This window comes from Gymnogyps californianus, chromosome 3, assembly GCF_018139145.2.
Source record: "Gymnogyps californianus isolate 813 chromosome 3, ASM1813914v2, whole genome shotgun sequence".
Classification (NCBI taxonomy): domain Eukaryota; kingdom Metazoa; phylum Chordata; class Aves; order Accipitriformes; family Cathartidae; genus Gymnogyps; species Gymnogyps californianus.
The window spans coordinates 14,524,892-14,540,617 of NC_059473.1; the positions used below are offsets into that span (position 1 = coordinate 14,524,892).

General features: G+C 46.3%; 2 protein-coding genes across 3 annotated transcripts in view; both read right to left on the reverse strand.

Moving 5' to 3' along the window:
- RRBP1 (ribosome binding protein 1) overlaps nucleotides 1–15,726 on the reverse strand; it is a 550,780-nt gene that overhangs the window by 312,109 nt on the left and 222,945 nt on the right. The gene's annotated exons all lie outside the window — the stretch shown is intronic.
- SYNDIG1 (synapse differentiation inducing 1) overlaps nucleotides 1–15,726 on the reverse strand; it is an 81,726-nt gene that overhangs the window by 65,611 nt on the left and 389 nt on the right. The window contains exons 1-2 of one of the 2 annotated variants that reach the window (XM_050893126.1): nucleotides 2,957–3,014; nucleotides 1,820–2,389 (exon numbers count right to left, since the gene is read on the reverse strand). In XM_050893126.1, the coding sequence (XP_050749083.1) occupies nucleotides 1,820–2,299 (480 nt within the window). In that variant the 5' untranslated portion in view covers nucleotides 2,300–2,389; nucleotides 2,957–3,014. Of the gene's footprint in view, nucleotides 1–1,819; nucleotides 2,390–2,956; nucleotides 3,015–15,726 lie in introns of those variants that run through there. The other variant, XM_050893124.1, reaches the window with a different exon arrangement.

Below are 15,726 nucleotides of genomic sequence, written 5' to 3' on the forward strand. Positions count from 1 at the left end.
GGATGTGTATGACCTCAGGAGGCTACAGTCCAGAGAAACAGGTCAGAAAGGAGGAGCCAGTGAAAACGATGCACACACTGCCACAGCATGGTACCAAAATTTGCAAAGACTCTCTCCTTTCTCCCCTTGAAATCTGGGGAGGGGAAGGATGAAGTCACTTTTCTCAGACCTTGTTTTACAGGTGGTTTTCTAGAAACAAATGTTCTCTATGAAAAGCTGATCAAGCTCCTACAGTATCACTTTGAAGAGACACCCAGATCGAGGGTCCTACATTGCAAAGGCACCTTAAAAATCCCACCAAGAGAAGGGAAAAGATTTTTGGTATAAAACATTTTTTCCTTGTCCTGCTTATTTTCCTGGCCTTTTTTAGCCTATTCTCCAACAGTTGGCTAAAGAAGGTCTTGCTGGATTTATACTGACAAGAGGGAGACGTTTTTTTTTGCTGCCTAAATGTCAGGCCAGATGTGTCAATAACACCATTAGGCAATTACATGCCTGCTGCAGTCACTTGCATCACTACTGCATGAGAGAAACTAGGGCAAAAAGGCAGCAACTAGGGATTTTGTTTTGATTAAGAAAATGAGACTTCCCACAGCCAATTCTGAAATGCTGTAGAAGGGTGTGATTTGAGCTAACACCCTCACATGCCTCAGAGAGAAACTTTTTGTCTCCCTGCAGAGGCATTGAATACTGCATTACTGGCATACACTGCGAAAAACAGCCCTCTCTTCCTACGTTATCAATACACAGAGAAAAGAGAATAAAAGAGAAGTCAGGCTCTTGTTGGGTTGCCCCTGTGCTGATCACAGGGTGAGACACTGGTATTACAGGAGGTAAAATAGCAGTTTTAGGACTTGTTAGGTCTCGGTGGAGAAAAACCCTGCAACAGAGAAACACAAGCTAATAGTCTCTCGATCTCAACTTGGACATTTGAGTTGAAGCTATGGCTTTGCTCCAGACAGCCAAATGGTCTTTGCTAGGTTAGGAGTCTGTGACTAACACTGGAGAAAGTTTTGGGATCAGCAGCATTATGCAGACCCTCCATTCCCACACACACTGGCAAACACAAATCTGTGCCGCACTTGGGCAGCTGGTTTCAGCCAAAACCAAAACGATTTTTTAAAGTCAAAAATGCATCATTTAAGAAAGAATGAAGTTGATTTCCATAGTCTGCCCCATTTGGAGAACAAAATGTATCTTACTTTACTGTGAGCAATCAATGAAGTACGGGAACCTGAAAGAAAACATTGCATTTGGGATCTAATGAAGTGTTTCACTCCATCAGAAAAAAATCTTTTATTTCAGAGACATGGGATTCATTGCAGCTTGAAACCCAAAGACTTCTGATTTTGTGTTCATTCAGAAACAGAAATGTTTCGTGTTTGAGCCAGTATGCAAAACAATCTGCTTTGTGCCCAGCTCATCAGAAAAAAAGTAGGAGATGATGCTGGCCTGCTGAGTAAGACAAGCTCCATGTACATGGACAGATGCTCTTGGCCCTGACCTTACACAGCATTTAAGCACACGGGTCTTCTTCACTTTCTGACCAGCCCATTCAGAGGCAGGAGGGTAACGCTGATCTCCGTTAGGGCCAGTGGGAATTTTGCCATTAGTATCCACAGAGCTGCGACTTTACCCAACAAAGATGAGTGATCGCTCACTGTCCTGGCAGGAGGAGAGAGTGATACAGCTGATCCCATGCAGACCAGCTTCCAAAGCAGCTGATCCTCTGCAGACCAGCTCTTGGAGGCTGTACACTTAACCCCAAATATGCCCTCCTCCCCCCAGCCTTCCCCACATATCACAAATGACATCTGACCTCTAGCTCCTGGAAATCCTCCTCTTCCTCCACATCATAGGAAAGGGTGTGAATCTTGATGTCATCTGCTGAGAGATCAATGAACTTGCTGTCTGGGTACTCCAGGCTGTCTTTGGTGGGAGAGCGGTCCTCAATGAAGGTAGTTTCACAGCACTCCGAGCCAATGCTCTCGCCCCACGAGCGCAGCACATTCTCCGAGTAGAGGATGATGTTGGGCCGGTAGTGAGACTCCACTGTCTGCTGCAGCATGTTGGGGTCCAGGAGCTGCTGCACGGGGTCATTCCTGCCGTTCTCCAGGCAGCTCGGAGAGGAAAGGCTGCCCGCTCGGTGGCTCTGGTACTGGGGGGTCGGGTACACAGAGACCAGACCATCTCGGCTCTCTGCCACTAAGTTCCTTGTATTAATTAAACCATTCCTTTTCCCGGCTTCAGCGATCTTGTTGTGCATTAGCACGCTGTTCTGCTCAACCAAGCCATCCATACTGGGAGGTGTCTGAGGGAGTGGGATGGGTGGTCTTTATCTTGTTGTACCTTAGAGACGGCTCACACTGGGGCAGTGGCTCCCATTTTCCTGATGAAGAAAGGAAACAGATACCAAGGTGAGGACAAAGGCAATGAATAACATATCAAGGCACCCAAATCAGCTTGTCTTCAGTACCACCTCATGAGGAAATACAGCCCCACATATGCGCACACTCTGCCCTAGCGCTCCAAATATATCCCCACTTGGAGAGACAAAAAATTCCACCCCAAATCCATGGGGTAGACAGGAGCAGATGTCAATGTATGGTGACAGAGGACTTCCTGAGATGTCTCGGTAATGGTGGGCCCCGTCAGAGAAGGGCTATGATGTCTCCTCCATCCTCCCACAGGTATGCCACTGTCATTCTGGGGACAAGGTCCCTTTCCTTTAAACACTCTGATCAGAGAGATGGGGAAAAAAAACAAAGATAAAAGATAAAAGAATCATTTTCAGTTCTCAGAAATCTGCAATTGCAAAGGGCAGGCAGCTGGTGTGTTCAGCTGTCAGTCTCTGCACCCACCCTTCACCCTTGGCAAGTGCTTTACTACCCTTCAAAAACCCAGCTGAAGGAAAAGAAGCAGGCAGCACTCTTCAAATCAACTGAAAAAACACCACCTGAAGGTGAGATCAGATCTGACCCAGAGGAATTAAAACTCCTCTGGACGGGGTCTCAAATCCGCTGTGTTGCTCTGGGTGCGCTACTTCTTCCGATGCCTCTGAGGCTGCCCTGGGGCGACAGATTGAAGGGCTGTGACGGAGCTTGTCAGCGTGACCATCCCCATCCAGAGTCACCTGGAAAACATGGAGGCCCAGTCGCTTGAGCCCCCGGAGCTAGTTTTCTCCTTTTGCACAGGAACAACAGCTGTCCTCTGTCTCACCAGACCACCAGCCTGGCTCAGTTTTGTGTGGGTTGCACTAAGGCATGAGAAATCAAAGGGACACTTCAGAAGGCTAAAAGTACTTTTTTTCCAGCCCAAACACTTCCACACCAGGACACCAGTTTTGCCCAGGTGCAGCCAAAGGAAAATGCTTTTTGAAATACGGATGTATCCACCACAGCAACAATGAGCTCAGGGTTTTGTTTCTGGGCCTGACCATAGAAATCACAGAAATGCTCCTGGCTTCAAAGAGCTTCATATTAGATCCTCTAAGGCCAAATTCTTAAGGTAGGATTACCTGTCCCCAGTGTGCTGCCTGGAGGAAAACAAGAATTACACATAGAAATACATATGTATTATTTTTACTTGATGCTATTTCCCTTTCATATCAGAGATCCTCTAACAGAGCAATGGCTAGCAAAAGCCTAATTTTATTTCCTCTAAATAACTCCAGACATCAAACATCTGCAGCCTCCCTTTTAGCTTGCAAGAGGTATTTAAACCATTGCTAGGAGCTGGTCTTCTGTTCTTACACTACAAATGAAGCAAGAAACTTGTTTAAAATACAAAAGAGCTTAACTAAGTATACTGCAATGTTTTCATTCACAGCACTTGGTTGAACACATAGAAAACCCATTTTATTGTGTTGTCAAATAGTTCAGTGCTTGTCCTAAGTGAACTGGCAAGAAAGCTACACAAATGAAAATACACCACGGTGGGATCCCGTGGAATTTATACTACACGGTGTTCAGCCCCAAACGTAGGGAACCTGCTGGCAAAATTAAACCAATTTGCAGATTAGCTTGGAAGCTTGGACTCAGTTGCACCAAAGGATTAGTCCCAAAGCCCTCAATCCCTTTGCAGCAGGTAAAACTGAGAGCAGGTGCCCTGCCTTTCCAAGGAAAACTCATATGCAACCATGCCTGTGCTAAATGAACAGAGGACTATGCCCTCTTCCTGCTCCCGGCGGGGTAACATCAGCCTGTGTCAGCACAGACATATTGGTGTGAGGTAGAGCTGCTTTTGGAGGAAGCAAGCAAAGTTCCGCAGGCTAGAGTGGGTGGAGAGGCCAACGTGTTGACATTTGCCTTAGGACTGGTGCTTGCAGAACAACAATCTTCCCCCCACCACTCCCCACTGAGTGCCAGCAACTTGCAAGAGCTCCTGTGAGCTGCTAAGCTGTCACAATTTTGCTGTTTAGGAGGCTTCAGAGGCTGGGTGGGACCCAGTCACCACCTCAGTTAGGAACACCCACTGCTTTACCCAGGTTGGGTGCGACCACTTGCTTAGGAGATCGTTCTGTGCCTGGCATCAGCTGTGCCTCCAACAGCTTGCCCACAAACCTTCCCCTTCTTCCTCCTGCCCCTCCTCAAGAAACAAAATGAAAGTACATCACCACAGGCAGAAGCTGAGAAAAATTCAGCAATTGAAGAGTAAGTTGTCAGGAGACTTTGCTCAGGTCCCCCTGAGCTGGCTTGAAAAATGTGCAAGGCTCCCCGACATGTGACACCAACTATCAACCCCACTGAAGCCAGAGAAACTTCACCCAAAACTGTAAACCATCTCACAAGCATTCTTAGCCCTGCTGTTTGTCCAAGCAAACTGAAATGGTCAGCAGAAATATGCCACAGATGTAGTAGAAATTGGAAGAAGATGCACGAATCAAACAGGTCCCCTCCCACAAAAATGGATGAAGAGGTCAATAGTTGATCACTGCATCAATGGCTTCAGCAAAGCTTGGGTCAGGCCTCGCACCTCCATGCGGTCACATCATTCCAACAAATGGGTATTGTCTGGCTTGAGCAGCACGCGGGAAAATGCCATTTTAGAGCAGCTTAATCGCATGCCTTCGAGCTGCGCTGTCCCTTCACATTGTCTCCGCACTCGCCTGTCATCCAGATAACGCTTGGCTCTGGAAACGCAGGTCTCACTCCAGGCATTCCTCTGACAGCTGTACTGTCTTCATGGAAAATGCTCACTTTGAATGGGTGCAGATGAGGCTCTACAGGCACAGTGATACCAGAGGTAGCTGGTATGCAGACCAGTAAATGTTCCTCATGCAGTTTTAGGTGGTCATCTGGAAAAGGATGGGTTATGAGGAAGGGTCACTCCCATCTCTTTAAAGTTGACTTGCATGGGGACACTCCAAAATCATGGGAAATGAAAACCATCCTTCAGTTCTTCTCACACTCCTCAGCAACAAGAGGAGAAAAGTAAGCAGAGGCCACAGGGGAAAATGCTTTAGTATGCCTAAGTGACCTGAGACCCAGGAGCACTTCAGAACGTCACCGGGATGTTGGTGTCATCAGGAGTCAGGACTGCCCCACACCATCCCTCCTCAGCGTTCATCAGCTTATGTGATGCAGTAGTCAAGTCCCTTTGGCTGATTAAAAGGAGGCCAGAGATTCAACATCATTTCAAAAGGTGATTTGGCTCCAAAGCATCTAAAGTGTTGACAGATAAGATTCTGCAAAAGACCTAAACCAGGACTGCTCATGACAGCTTTGGTACTCTATGGCTAATATCTCTACCATCCCAAGGAACTGAGAACAACTATGTTACAGGCTCAAGCATCCTTCCTAATCATCCACACCAGCAAAGTGTTAGCATACCCCATAGCCTGGCTTCAGCTTGTGCCCTCTCCTAGACAATACCTATGCTGCAGTAAATAAGTGCCATGCATGCTCCTGAGAGGCCCAAAGGGGAAAACCACCTTGTTTTCGCAGGTAAGGGAGTTTAGCAGCATGGACACAGTCGATGTTGGACCATTCAGCCTATGGGCAACAGGATGGATCCTGGCATGCCTCACTTACTAGACAGGAGGGAGCCTGTGGTGTTGCTCAGTCCTACCATGGATCTAAGCATCTATCTGGCCGGTGCTTACCTGCCATGCATTTAAACTAGTCTTGTAAACCAATCTTGCAGATTCTGAGTGACACTTTCCCCTTGGGATGGGGGACGGGGGGAAGAAAACATCGAAAATGAGGCAGGGACAAGACAGGGAGCATCCTTCCCACACAGAGCTCCTCCAGTAATAGGGCTAATGCATTGCTCAAGACATCCTCTCCGGAGTCCCCCACAGCAGTGCAGCTTACGTGCCTTGGGGAAGGTCAGCAGAGGGAGACACGGATGGCAGCATGCAATCAAGGAAAATTGTTTAACCCTAGAGTCATTTCAATCTGTAGCTGGCTGGCTACCTTACCAGAGCCTGACTCAATATTCTCGGCTCTTTAAGTGTATTGCTTAATGGTAAGCAGCTGGCGAGACTCTTATGCCTTTTCATTATAATATCTTAACAGAAAAAAAATAATAACAATAATAATAATAATAATAATAATAATAATAATAATGTGGCATTGATTTTTCTTTTCCGGGTGAAATTCCTGAGTGGCTGGCCATTAGGTTCAAATCAATAGCACCTTGACTGTCAGTGCATTTTGATGCATAACTGAAACAAGGTCAATTGCTGTCTAGGGAAACAGTTGAGGTACCCAGAGATCCTTCATCAATAAAAAGGCAGGATTAAGAGCGTTGTCAGCCACAAATGAAATTTCACATCCTCATGGATAAAAGAGAACCTCCCCTGGGATTTTCTCTTCCCAACCACTGGCTGAAGGGAGTTACATCACATTTCCAAGGCCTCTGTAACCTGCTGCTACCTTAGTGTTGGTGGGAGAATTAGACTCAAAGGCTGGACTTTATTTCACCTACTGCAGACACCCGAGGGTATTTATTGGGAGAAATTAATTGCAGTTACGCAAGGTGCACAGGAGCAGTGGGCTCAGTCTCCCTTTGGAGTAACAATACCCCTGTAAAATACATGGGAGACCCTCTCAGCTTAATACTAACCTTCAGATGAGTGAAGCAGGTGAAATGAGTCCCCCAGGTTCAGATGGAGAAGCAACAGACAGTGGCACATGGCCATGAGTGATGCTTAGGGGCAAAAGGCAGCAAGTGCTTATGCAATGGCTCAGAGCCTGTATCCTGCCTGCAGGGACTCCTTGGAGGCGGATTCAGTCACTATTCTTTCATTAAGGGCTTTCACTGACCTGACCCAGGCCAGGCTCACATGTCTGCGACTCACAGGCAGGTCCTAAACTTCAGATTGCCCGAGTTTCCAGGTCAAACTGCAGCCCAGAGGATCCCGGATGGCAGCACAACTGAGCAGATAACCTCTGATAGACCACCTGAGGCAACCAGAGGATGTCTTCTCTGCAGGCAGCCAACACTCAAAACAAAAAAGAGTCATTCTCATTACCTAGAACCGCAGTGAGGTTTCAGAATGATGCTGACAGGAAAATGAAACTCATCAGAGCCCTTTAAATAAGAGAGCTGTTCAGTCTGCTCCAAGATGCAGAGTTAATTTAACTGGTTTGATTCAGGTTTCATTTGTCTTCGCACAGTTTGAATTTCTCCCCACAAATCACTCACTGGTACTCAGGCTGACCAGAAATAATTCTGCATTTTCAGACTTGAGGCTGGAGCCAGAAGGGAAAACCAAGTTCAAGGTATTGACAAATAGTAGATCAAACTTCAATCTAATTTTTACCTTGGGGATTAGAGATTTTTACCCAGGTCTCTGGTATTAAAAGTGAAGCCATTAATTATTATAACCTTCATTCTTTCCAATTTCTTGCATTTCTTTTTTTCTCTCTCGTTTTAATAAGAAGCTGCAACCAGTGCCAAGATATTTAGTCTGCAATGCTGTGGTTTATTAAGCTATCACTTGTGTTACAGCAGAGCCCAGCTACAGTAGCTGCAATGAGAGCTACGCTCTGCTGGGTGTTCTGCAGACTCCTGCTATGATGACAGTGGCTGACAAACTAATTAAGCAAAGGGTGTGAGACAGAGAAATGCAACCTGTAGAGAGGGCAAGGAGAGAACAGCTAAATGCTGTGCCCCAGGCTGTGGCAGACTAGGAGCAGAAGCCAGCTTTGCTACTGCCCACTGTCCTGAAACTCCTTCGCTCTTCTGTAGGACACTGTTGTCCTCCTGCCTCCATGGGGCTCTTCCCTTTGCACAGCTCTAGCACAGCCTCAGGGTGTTTCAGCCTTCTGGAGACCCCTGCCAGGTACTAAAAGTCCTGTGTGAACAAGCAATTCAATTACCTCTAAAATACCAGGCTACAGTTGAAAAGCCCCAGCCCTTTCCTCACAACAGAGCAGAAAGACATGCATCCAGGCAGACCAGACATCACCAGCCCAAAGGCCTGGTTTATTGGCAGGAAAACTTGGACATGAAGTCAAGCCATGGTGAGGCTTAGTCCCCATCCACTATCGAGGCTTATGGCTGTACTGCTGCCGTTCCCTGCAGATCTTGCAGAGCATCAGCCAGAAGAAAGGGCTCAAAGAGCTCATGTGCCTCTGCATGGGGGTCTTGGATATAAGGGGAAATCTTTCCCCCATGAAGACAGTCAAGCATTGGAAAAGGTTGCCCAGGGAGGTTGTGCAGTCTCCATCCTTGGAGGTTTTTAAGACCCAACTGGATGAAGCTCTGAGCAACCTGGTGTAACCCCATAGTTGACCCTGCTTTGAGCATGAGATTGGACTAGAGACCTCCTGAGGTTCCTTCAACTTGAGTTACCCTATGATCCAAATCTCTCTGCTCCTAACAGATTCCCACCTGTCTCCCAGGCTCCAACAAGACATTCACTGCTCCCACATCCTTCTGCCAACCCCTCAGTGACTCTAAACCTAACGCCAGCATGGCAAGAAGGGACAATAACCACCCTTTGCAAGGCTGTGCCACCAGCAGAAACTGATGCAGCCTCACGACTACCAGATTCCACAAAGTACCACTGGATTTGGTGCTGGTTCCCCCACTGTCAGCATACAGAAAGCAGAGGAGAGAAAGCTTTCTTGAAGAGCAGGCAAGCCAAATGGTGAGAGCTGCAGCCTGATAAAAAACACATTGTGAGAGGCTTGGAGGCTGCAGGTCTCCTGGTGCAAGCTTTCAGGTATGAGGGAGTTTTTAATGCATAATGCAATAGGCTTCAACATGGTTTAAGGTATTATTTCAAACATCAGAAATTGCAACAATACATATGGACCTTTTGCTTGAGAGAAATCACAGGCGGATCTGGAGAGCTGATTACAAAGTGAAATATTTACAGAAAGGAAGGAAAAAACCTTTCCCATTTGTATTTTTCTTCTTTGATTTAGCTGGGCTCATTAAAATAGGTTTTGTTTTAAGGGAATGCTGCTATTTCAGCAGCTGAAATTCCTTTTGACCTATTAAGTAAACTACAGGGAGTTTCATAAGGCAATGCAACTAACTCACACTGGGAGAATTAGGAATGCATGCATTAGTGATAGCTAAATGTTTAATTGCTAACAGTGGAAGCAAAAAGACCTCCACACTATTTTAGTATTACCAATATGCAGCAAATCCACTGTGAGACATGGGCCTGTCCTGCCCTGAAAAGGAGGGACTCAGAGTACAGTGAAATGCCCAAGGTCACATCAGACACAGTAGCAGAGCTGGAAATAAAATCCAGGCCTCCTGATTGCCTGTCCAGAGGTATATTAATGTGGAAACAATTACCATATGCATATTAGATCTGCCTGAATAATTGATTGCTTGATTCAGTAGCTGAACCAAAGAATGGGGGGGAGAAAGGAGGAATTACCTTGTGTTGACCTAAAACATAAAATGTTATCCCTGCAACAAAATATTTCCTTTTGAACAGATGGAAGCATCTTGCCTGAGCCAAAATGAAATGTAATGTTTCATTTATTTATTTTTAATTGAACGAACTGGCTTTTAGTTCAATTTGCCTCAAGTTGCCTCCAATAAAAAAGTGACACATTCAGGCTTTTCTAGTAATCCTCCTTCCCAACTAATTTTGACAGCCTCAACTCCTTGTTGAGTTCAGTCCAAATTCACAACTTTTTTCATTTGACGACAAAACTGCACTTTCCAGCTAATAAATAACTGACCTGAATAACAGCACCTGGCTGTAATGTAAAGAACCCTGCCTGTTGTGGAAGGCACCAGTATAAAAACACTTTGCCATCTGCACAACTTATGGCAATTACTTTGCAAAGTGAAAGCAGACAGAAATCAGGCTCCGTGCCTTTTTAAGCGAGAAATTCATTTCACCAACGCAATCGGGGAAAGCTTGGTGTCGGAAAGCTATTATCAGCTACCTAACTGCATCTGGACACATGAATGCTATGAATCAGCCTTGACCAAATAGCTGGTGAGCTCAGTGCGAATGTATAAAACACCTGGATCCTGTCCTAACTCTGCATCTCCACATGAGCAAAGCCTTTTGTGCACGTGCCCAACACACACTTCTCTCATGCCTTCTCCTTCTCTCCTGGCTGCAAATACGTACCCTCCACTCTGAGCCTGGCTATCCAGTAGCACGCACAGCAAAGGTTGCCTTTGCACCAGCTTGTATCACTGGGCCCTTGGCAGCACTGCTGTTCAGAGGGTCCCCAATAACGCAGAACAGGACCATTTGACAAGCCCAAATGTATCCAGCCTCATCATAGCCCTCTCAGCCCCCTGCCCCCATTTCAAACTGGGGAGATTGAGTCATGAGGAGTGATTCTTGCTTTAAAAGACGTCTCTCTCCCAACAGAAGGCTAAGATGACATTTCTTCTCCCTCCCTCCATCCCAAAAATCTGTTCTGTAAAACTCTGTTATTATGTCCAGTGCAATAAAACTAACCTTCATGACATAATAAATAGAGAGACACTTAATGAAATAGCTCAGGTCACTACCTTCAGCAGTGTGGTCAGGCTGAAGGATCTGTTTGCCAACTCGAATAGCAGAAAATTGTGCTGCCTTTCACTTTCAAAGCAAGTGAATACAGCTGTTCTCTGGGGTGTATAATTGCATCCTTAATTGTTCAGAGTGCCCTCACTGAGAAACACTTCTTCCAAAGTGAGTCCCACGACTCTCCTGCATGGAGTGGAGAGCACACCTAGCCCCTGCCCAAGAGCTGCTCCAGCTCCTGGGGAAAACTTGACTCATACCCACACTTATCATGCCAAGTTTGGGGCCGGAACTATTGCTCTTGTGGATTTAACCATGACCCATGTTTTGCAGAGTGAAAACTTATGCACAGCTGAACTGCTTATTTCGCTGCGTGTTTACTTGATAGACAAGCCGCATTCTCAGGTGAAAAGATGCAATGCTTCAGTCTTCTTAGTCCCTATGCCACAGAGTCTGAATAGTTTCTGAGAGTCAGTCTAGACTTAAAGGTCTGGGAAGGACTAAGTTACCACCAAACCCCTCTGCCTAATTTTAGTGATGCCTTGTGTTGCAAAAGAATTAAAATTCTCCAGCTTAGAAGAAGCTACCTGATGTTCTGCCCTGTAGAAACCTGCAGCAAGACAAAGTCCCTGCCACATACAACAGAGCATCTTAAATGAACCCCGAGAGGCTCACCCAGGAATATCAACATCACAGCATCACCTGGCCCTCTTGGTTTGCCTGCAGGCTGACTCCAGTGCCTCCCTTTGACCTAAAATCCCTGTTTAACTGTGTTTGTAATCAAGCTGGCCCACAGACAGGAACACCTAGATGTGGCTCCAGGACTGGCCCTACTAACTCACTCAAGTCTCATTCCTGATGGGCAGCCAAGCCCCCATAGAACCTGGTTCTTATGTACACCCTGCTCATCTGGCTCCACTCGCGTTTCCACATTGCATGCAGGAAGCAAAGCAGGACAAGACACCTGCCTCACACTTGTTCTGCATGTAACACACCAACACTATGCTCTAGGCTGGGATTTGAGATATTCCTGAAGCAGGAATGATAAATAAAGAGAGGACAGAAAAGGAAGACAGCCTGGTGGTGCAGACTTAGTGCAAAATGAAGGTTTCCGTACCTCCTGCCCCAAGCAAAGCACCCCAGGGTTGTAAGTCACTTTGCTAGAAAAACGCTTCTGTGATACTGTAAAATTGCTAGTGCCAGTTCATCAGGGCGAGGATGATTAGATTAAGCAGCCACTGCTGGGGCAATAAAATCAGCCTTGCTTCATCAGGCTCTAGAAGAATTGCAGAGCCAGGAATATGCTGTGGGACAAAAGCTTTACAGAACAAGTGATTTAGATGTAGTGAGACTGGTAGCTGGAAGCAGATAGAGCAGGCAGGGAAACACTGAAAAGTAGCATCAGCGGGCGTAGATTGACATTTACAGACCTTTCTTAACCCCATACTCATCCCTCCCTGCAGAAATCAGCGTTGAAATGAGTAATGGGGCCCATTAGACTCAGGGCATTGCCAGAGCCTGAAGAAAAATCCTATAATCTCTTCCCTCTGGGAGGAGAAGGAACATAGGACCTAGGAGATTTCTATACGGGAGGCACAGGCATTTGGCTGGCAGCATATCAACTCAACATTGCCTCCATCATCTTGCAAGCCACACGCAGTGGGGAGAAGGGAGATCGTTTTGTTGCAGAGAGCACAAGAATAGGAGCTGGAAGATGGGTGGGTGGCGTGGGGACGCTATGCACTGGTAGAGGACTGGATCAGCCATTGCATGTAGCAGGCAGCTGCTGTGGGAGATGTCCTGAAGAAGCACGCTGAGCACAGCTGTCCTGCAGGACCTGACACCAGGCTGGATGTCTCGTGGGACCTAGGAAGTGAATTAAGGAATGGAGTTTGGTGTAGCTTGAGGGTTTGCTTAACATGGCTGGGCTGCTTTTGGGCATGGGTATGGGTTGGCAGGTGTTGCTGGGGAATTGTGTTGCTGGGGAATTGTGTCTTGTTGGTTACGTTTTGTGTGCTCTGGCTCCGTTGGCATGTGCCTTGTTATCTAGGGAACCATAGGATTGGTTACAGTAGATTGGAGTTTTGTGGCCAGACTGCTTGCTGGTCGGGGATTGGCCGCGGAATGTGTGGGATGTCTAACAGGACTGTTATATAAGCTGACTGGGGTTTTACCTGGATGGAGATGCAATTTTGTAGGATGGACCCTATGCTCTCCCCGCTAGCGAAAATAAAGGTGCTTTGGCTTACAGTCTGTCTGTGAGTCGGTTCCTTTGAATCAGAAGGGCAGGTCCCCCCTCAAGGAGCTGAACTCTGTGATTATGCCGTGATTGTCTTCCGAGCAAATTATCCATTTGCAAGCACCATTTCAGAGATCTTCATTCTCCCTGGGGATTTTTAAGGGGTCTGAGCACCCAATCAAAGCACATAAACCCCATTAAACCTGTGCTCGAATTATCCCAACTTGATGTGAAGAGTCAGTTCATTTTTCTCGTGCCTCAGTGAACTAAAGTCTCAGAGCTTAAGGACAGAACTTCACAGCATGAATTTGGATGGATGGTTAATGAGGGAACTTTACACATTCAGGTTTTATATAGATACATATACACAGACACACATCTACAGGGATGCCATGTATAAAAGTGGGAGTGCTAAAGGCATGCATGGACTCACACCTCTCACGTACTGCACCACTATTTTAAAATGCAGTCTTTGCTGGTGCAATGAAAATAACCAGAGTTTGTTACTCTTCCGATATTATGACACCAAATTCAAAGCACAAAATCTTTTGATTCTTAGGTGCTACAAGTTGGATCAGTTCCACCTGAATCCTCAGGGTCACAGACATTTACATCTGAAGGGGAGCATTTTTCTATGATCTCATTGCTCAAAGTAGTTTCCAACTTTTACTGGAGAAAGAGTATTCAGAAACATTTGATTTGATAGCCAGAGGATGTGTATTCAGACATGAGCAGATACACACTCACACACTTGCACACAGACACTATTCACATTTGTCAAAGCAAAGTCACTGAACATGCAGGGTATTTTCCTCCTGTTTAAACCTCTGCAATTCTTCTCCATTTTTTCCCAATGGCACTGTACAAACAATAACCTGTAAAAAGTCGAGTCTTCAAAGTGAAAAAACCAAAATTTGGAAGTCCCAATATGTAATCTGCAATCTTAATAACCACATAAGCAGTATTAAAAACTCTCCTGGACAGAAGCATTTATAGCTGTCTGCAAATATGAATTTACAGTAGAAAGACAAAAAACCTTATCCAACTATGTTGCACCTTTTCTCTAATACTATCCTCAGAAGCGAAAGCATTTTAAATCCAGAAAGCAGCCTTCATCAAGTTAAATGTGTTGTGGTGGTGCCTATATACACTAGTACTGCATTACATCTGCATTTGTATAACAAAAAGCCTTCCTGTGCATGTAAGATTTATTCCAGAGCGTATGGCACCAGTGGTGTGAGATGTCTGCTTGCCCACTTAATAAAAGGAAACTTCATTTAATTCCTACAAATGCATTTATCCTGCGTACATCCTGGCATGACCTGTAGTTACCAAACTGCCAATAAAATGTCACCTTGGCCAGCAAAATCAGAAGTGGCTTATTCTTCGGAGCAAGGTAATTTGAAACTAATATGGAAAGCATCTAAATGCAACTACTTTGAAGATGATAGCTCATTAACTATAATTAAGAGCAAGTCATTTAAATACATGAATGTAGAAAAGTGCATTGTCTGCTCTGACTGCATTTTACAATACACAATAATCCCCCTGAAAGTACCAGTTAACTCATCTTCTCGGGTTTAAGAATATCAAAGCATCTTTTAATTGTTGTTAATGCCCTGTTTACGAGGGATTAATGTCTAATTATTTGTGATTTGAATATTTAATCTCCCTGGAAAGTTTAGATCTTTTTTTGGCTTCTTTCTCTCTCATTACACACTGAGGCTGCAGCCTCCCTTCCAGTGATTTTGAAGACACAGTTCAACAGATTGCTCTCCGGAGCAACTCCTGCCACTAGGTAGCTCCATGTTCTTACGGGGGGACAAAACCCACCACCACCGCCAGTCCTGCATAGACCCTTGCACCTCTTCTCCTGCAGCGCGCTCTGGACTGGCGAGTGCTACCAGTGCTGTTCCAGGAAGGCTTGCGCTCCTGCAGTGCCAATTCCAGAAAGGTCTCAATGCATTTGCCAGCCTCTTCCTACTGAAGGGTTCTCCTTGATCCCTTGTGGGGTGCTTTAGTGATACCTGACCCAGAAGGATGGAGCAGGCATGGGGGACTTACTTACCCAAGGTCACCCCTCTCTGCCACTGAATAGCGGGGACCACTCCTGTCTTCTCGCCTTAACCATCCCTCTCTCCAACTTAGCTGTCACTGCCCACAAACTAAAGGATGGGAAGGAAAAGAAATTCAATCCGGCACCTCTTGAGCAGGGTAGTAAGGGGAGAAGGCAGCTGTGGCTGCAAGGAGCCCAGCCTCCCTGCCGCCTGCCCCCGAGCTCAGGCTCTGCCCCGGAGCCTGCAACGGGGCCATGCACCCCCGCACAGCCCCTCTCCCCCTTCCCGGGGCAGAGGCTGCCCTGGACTGGCTGGGTGGCCGGGTGCTGGGTGGGAAAGATGCTCTGTCACAGTGAGCTGGAGGGGATTCCTCCTGGGGAAGGGAAGGGAAGGGAAAAGGAGGACCCCACGCACACTTTCCCTTCCAGTGCTCCCAATCCAAACCTTGCCACGGCACTGGAAAAGCCTGATCCCTCCCCTGACCC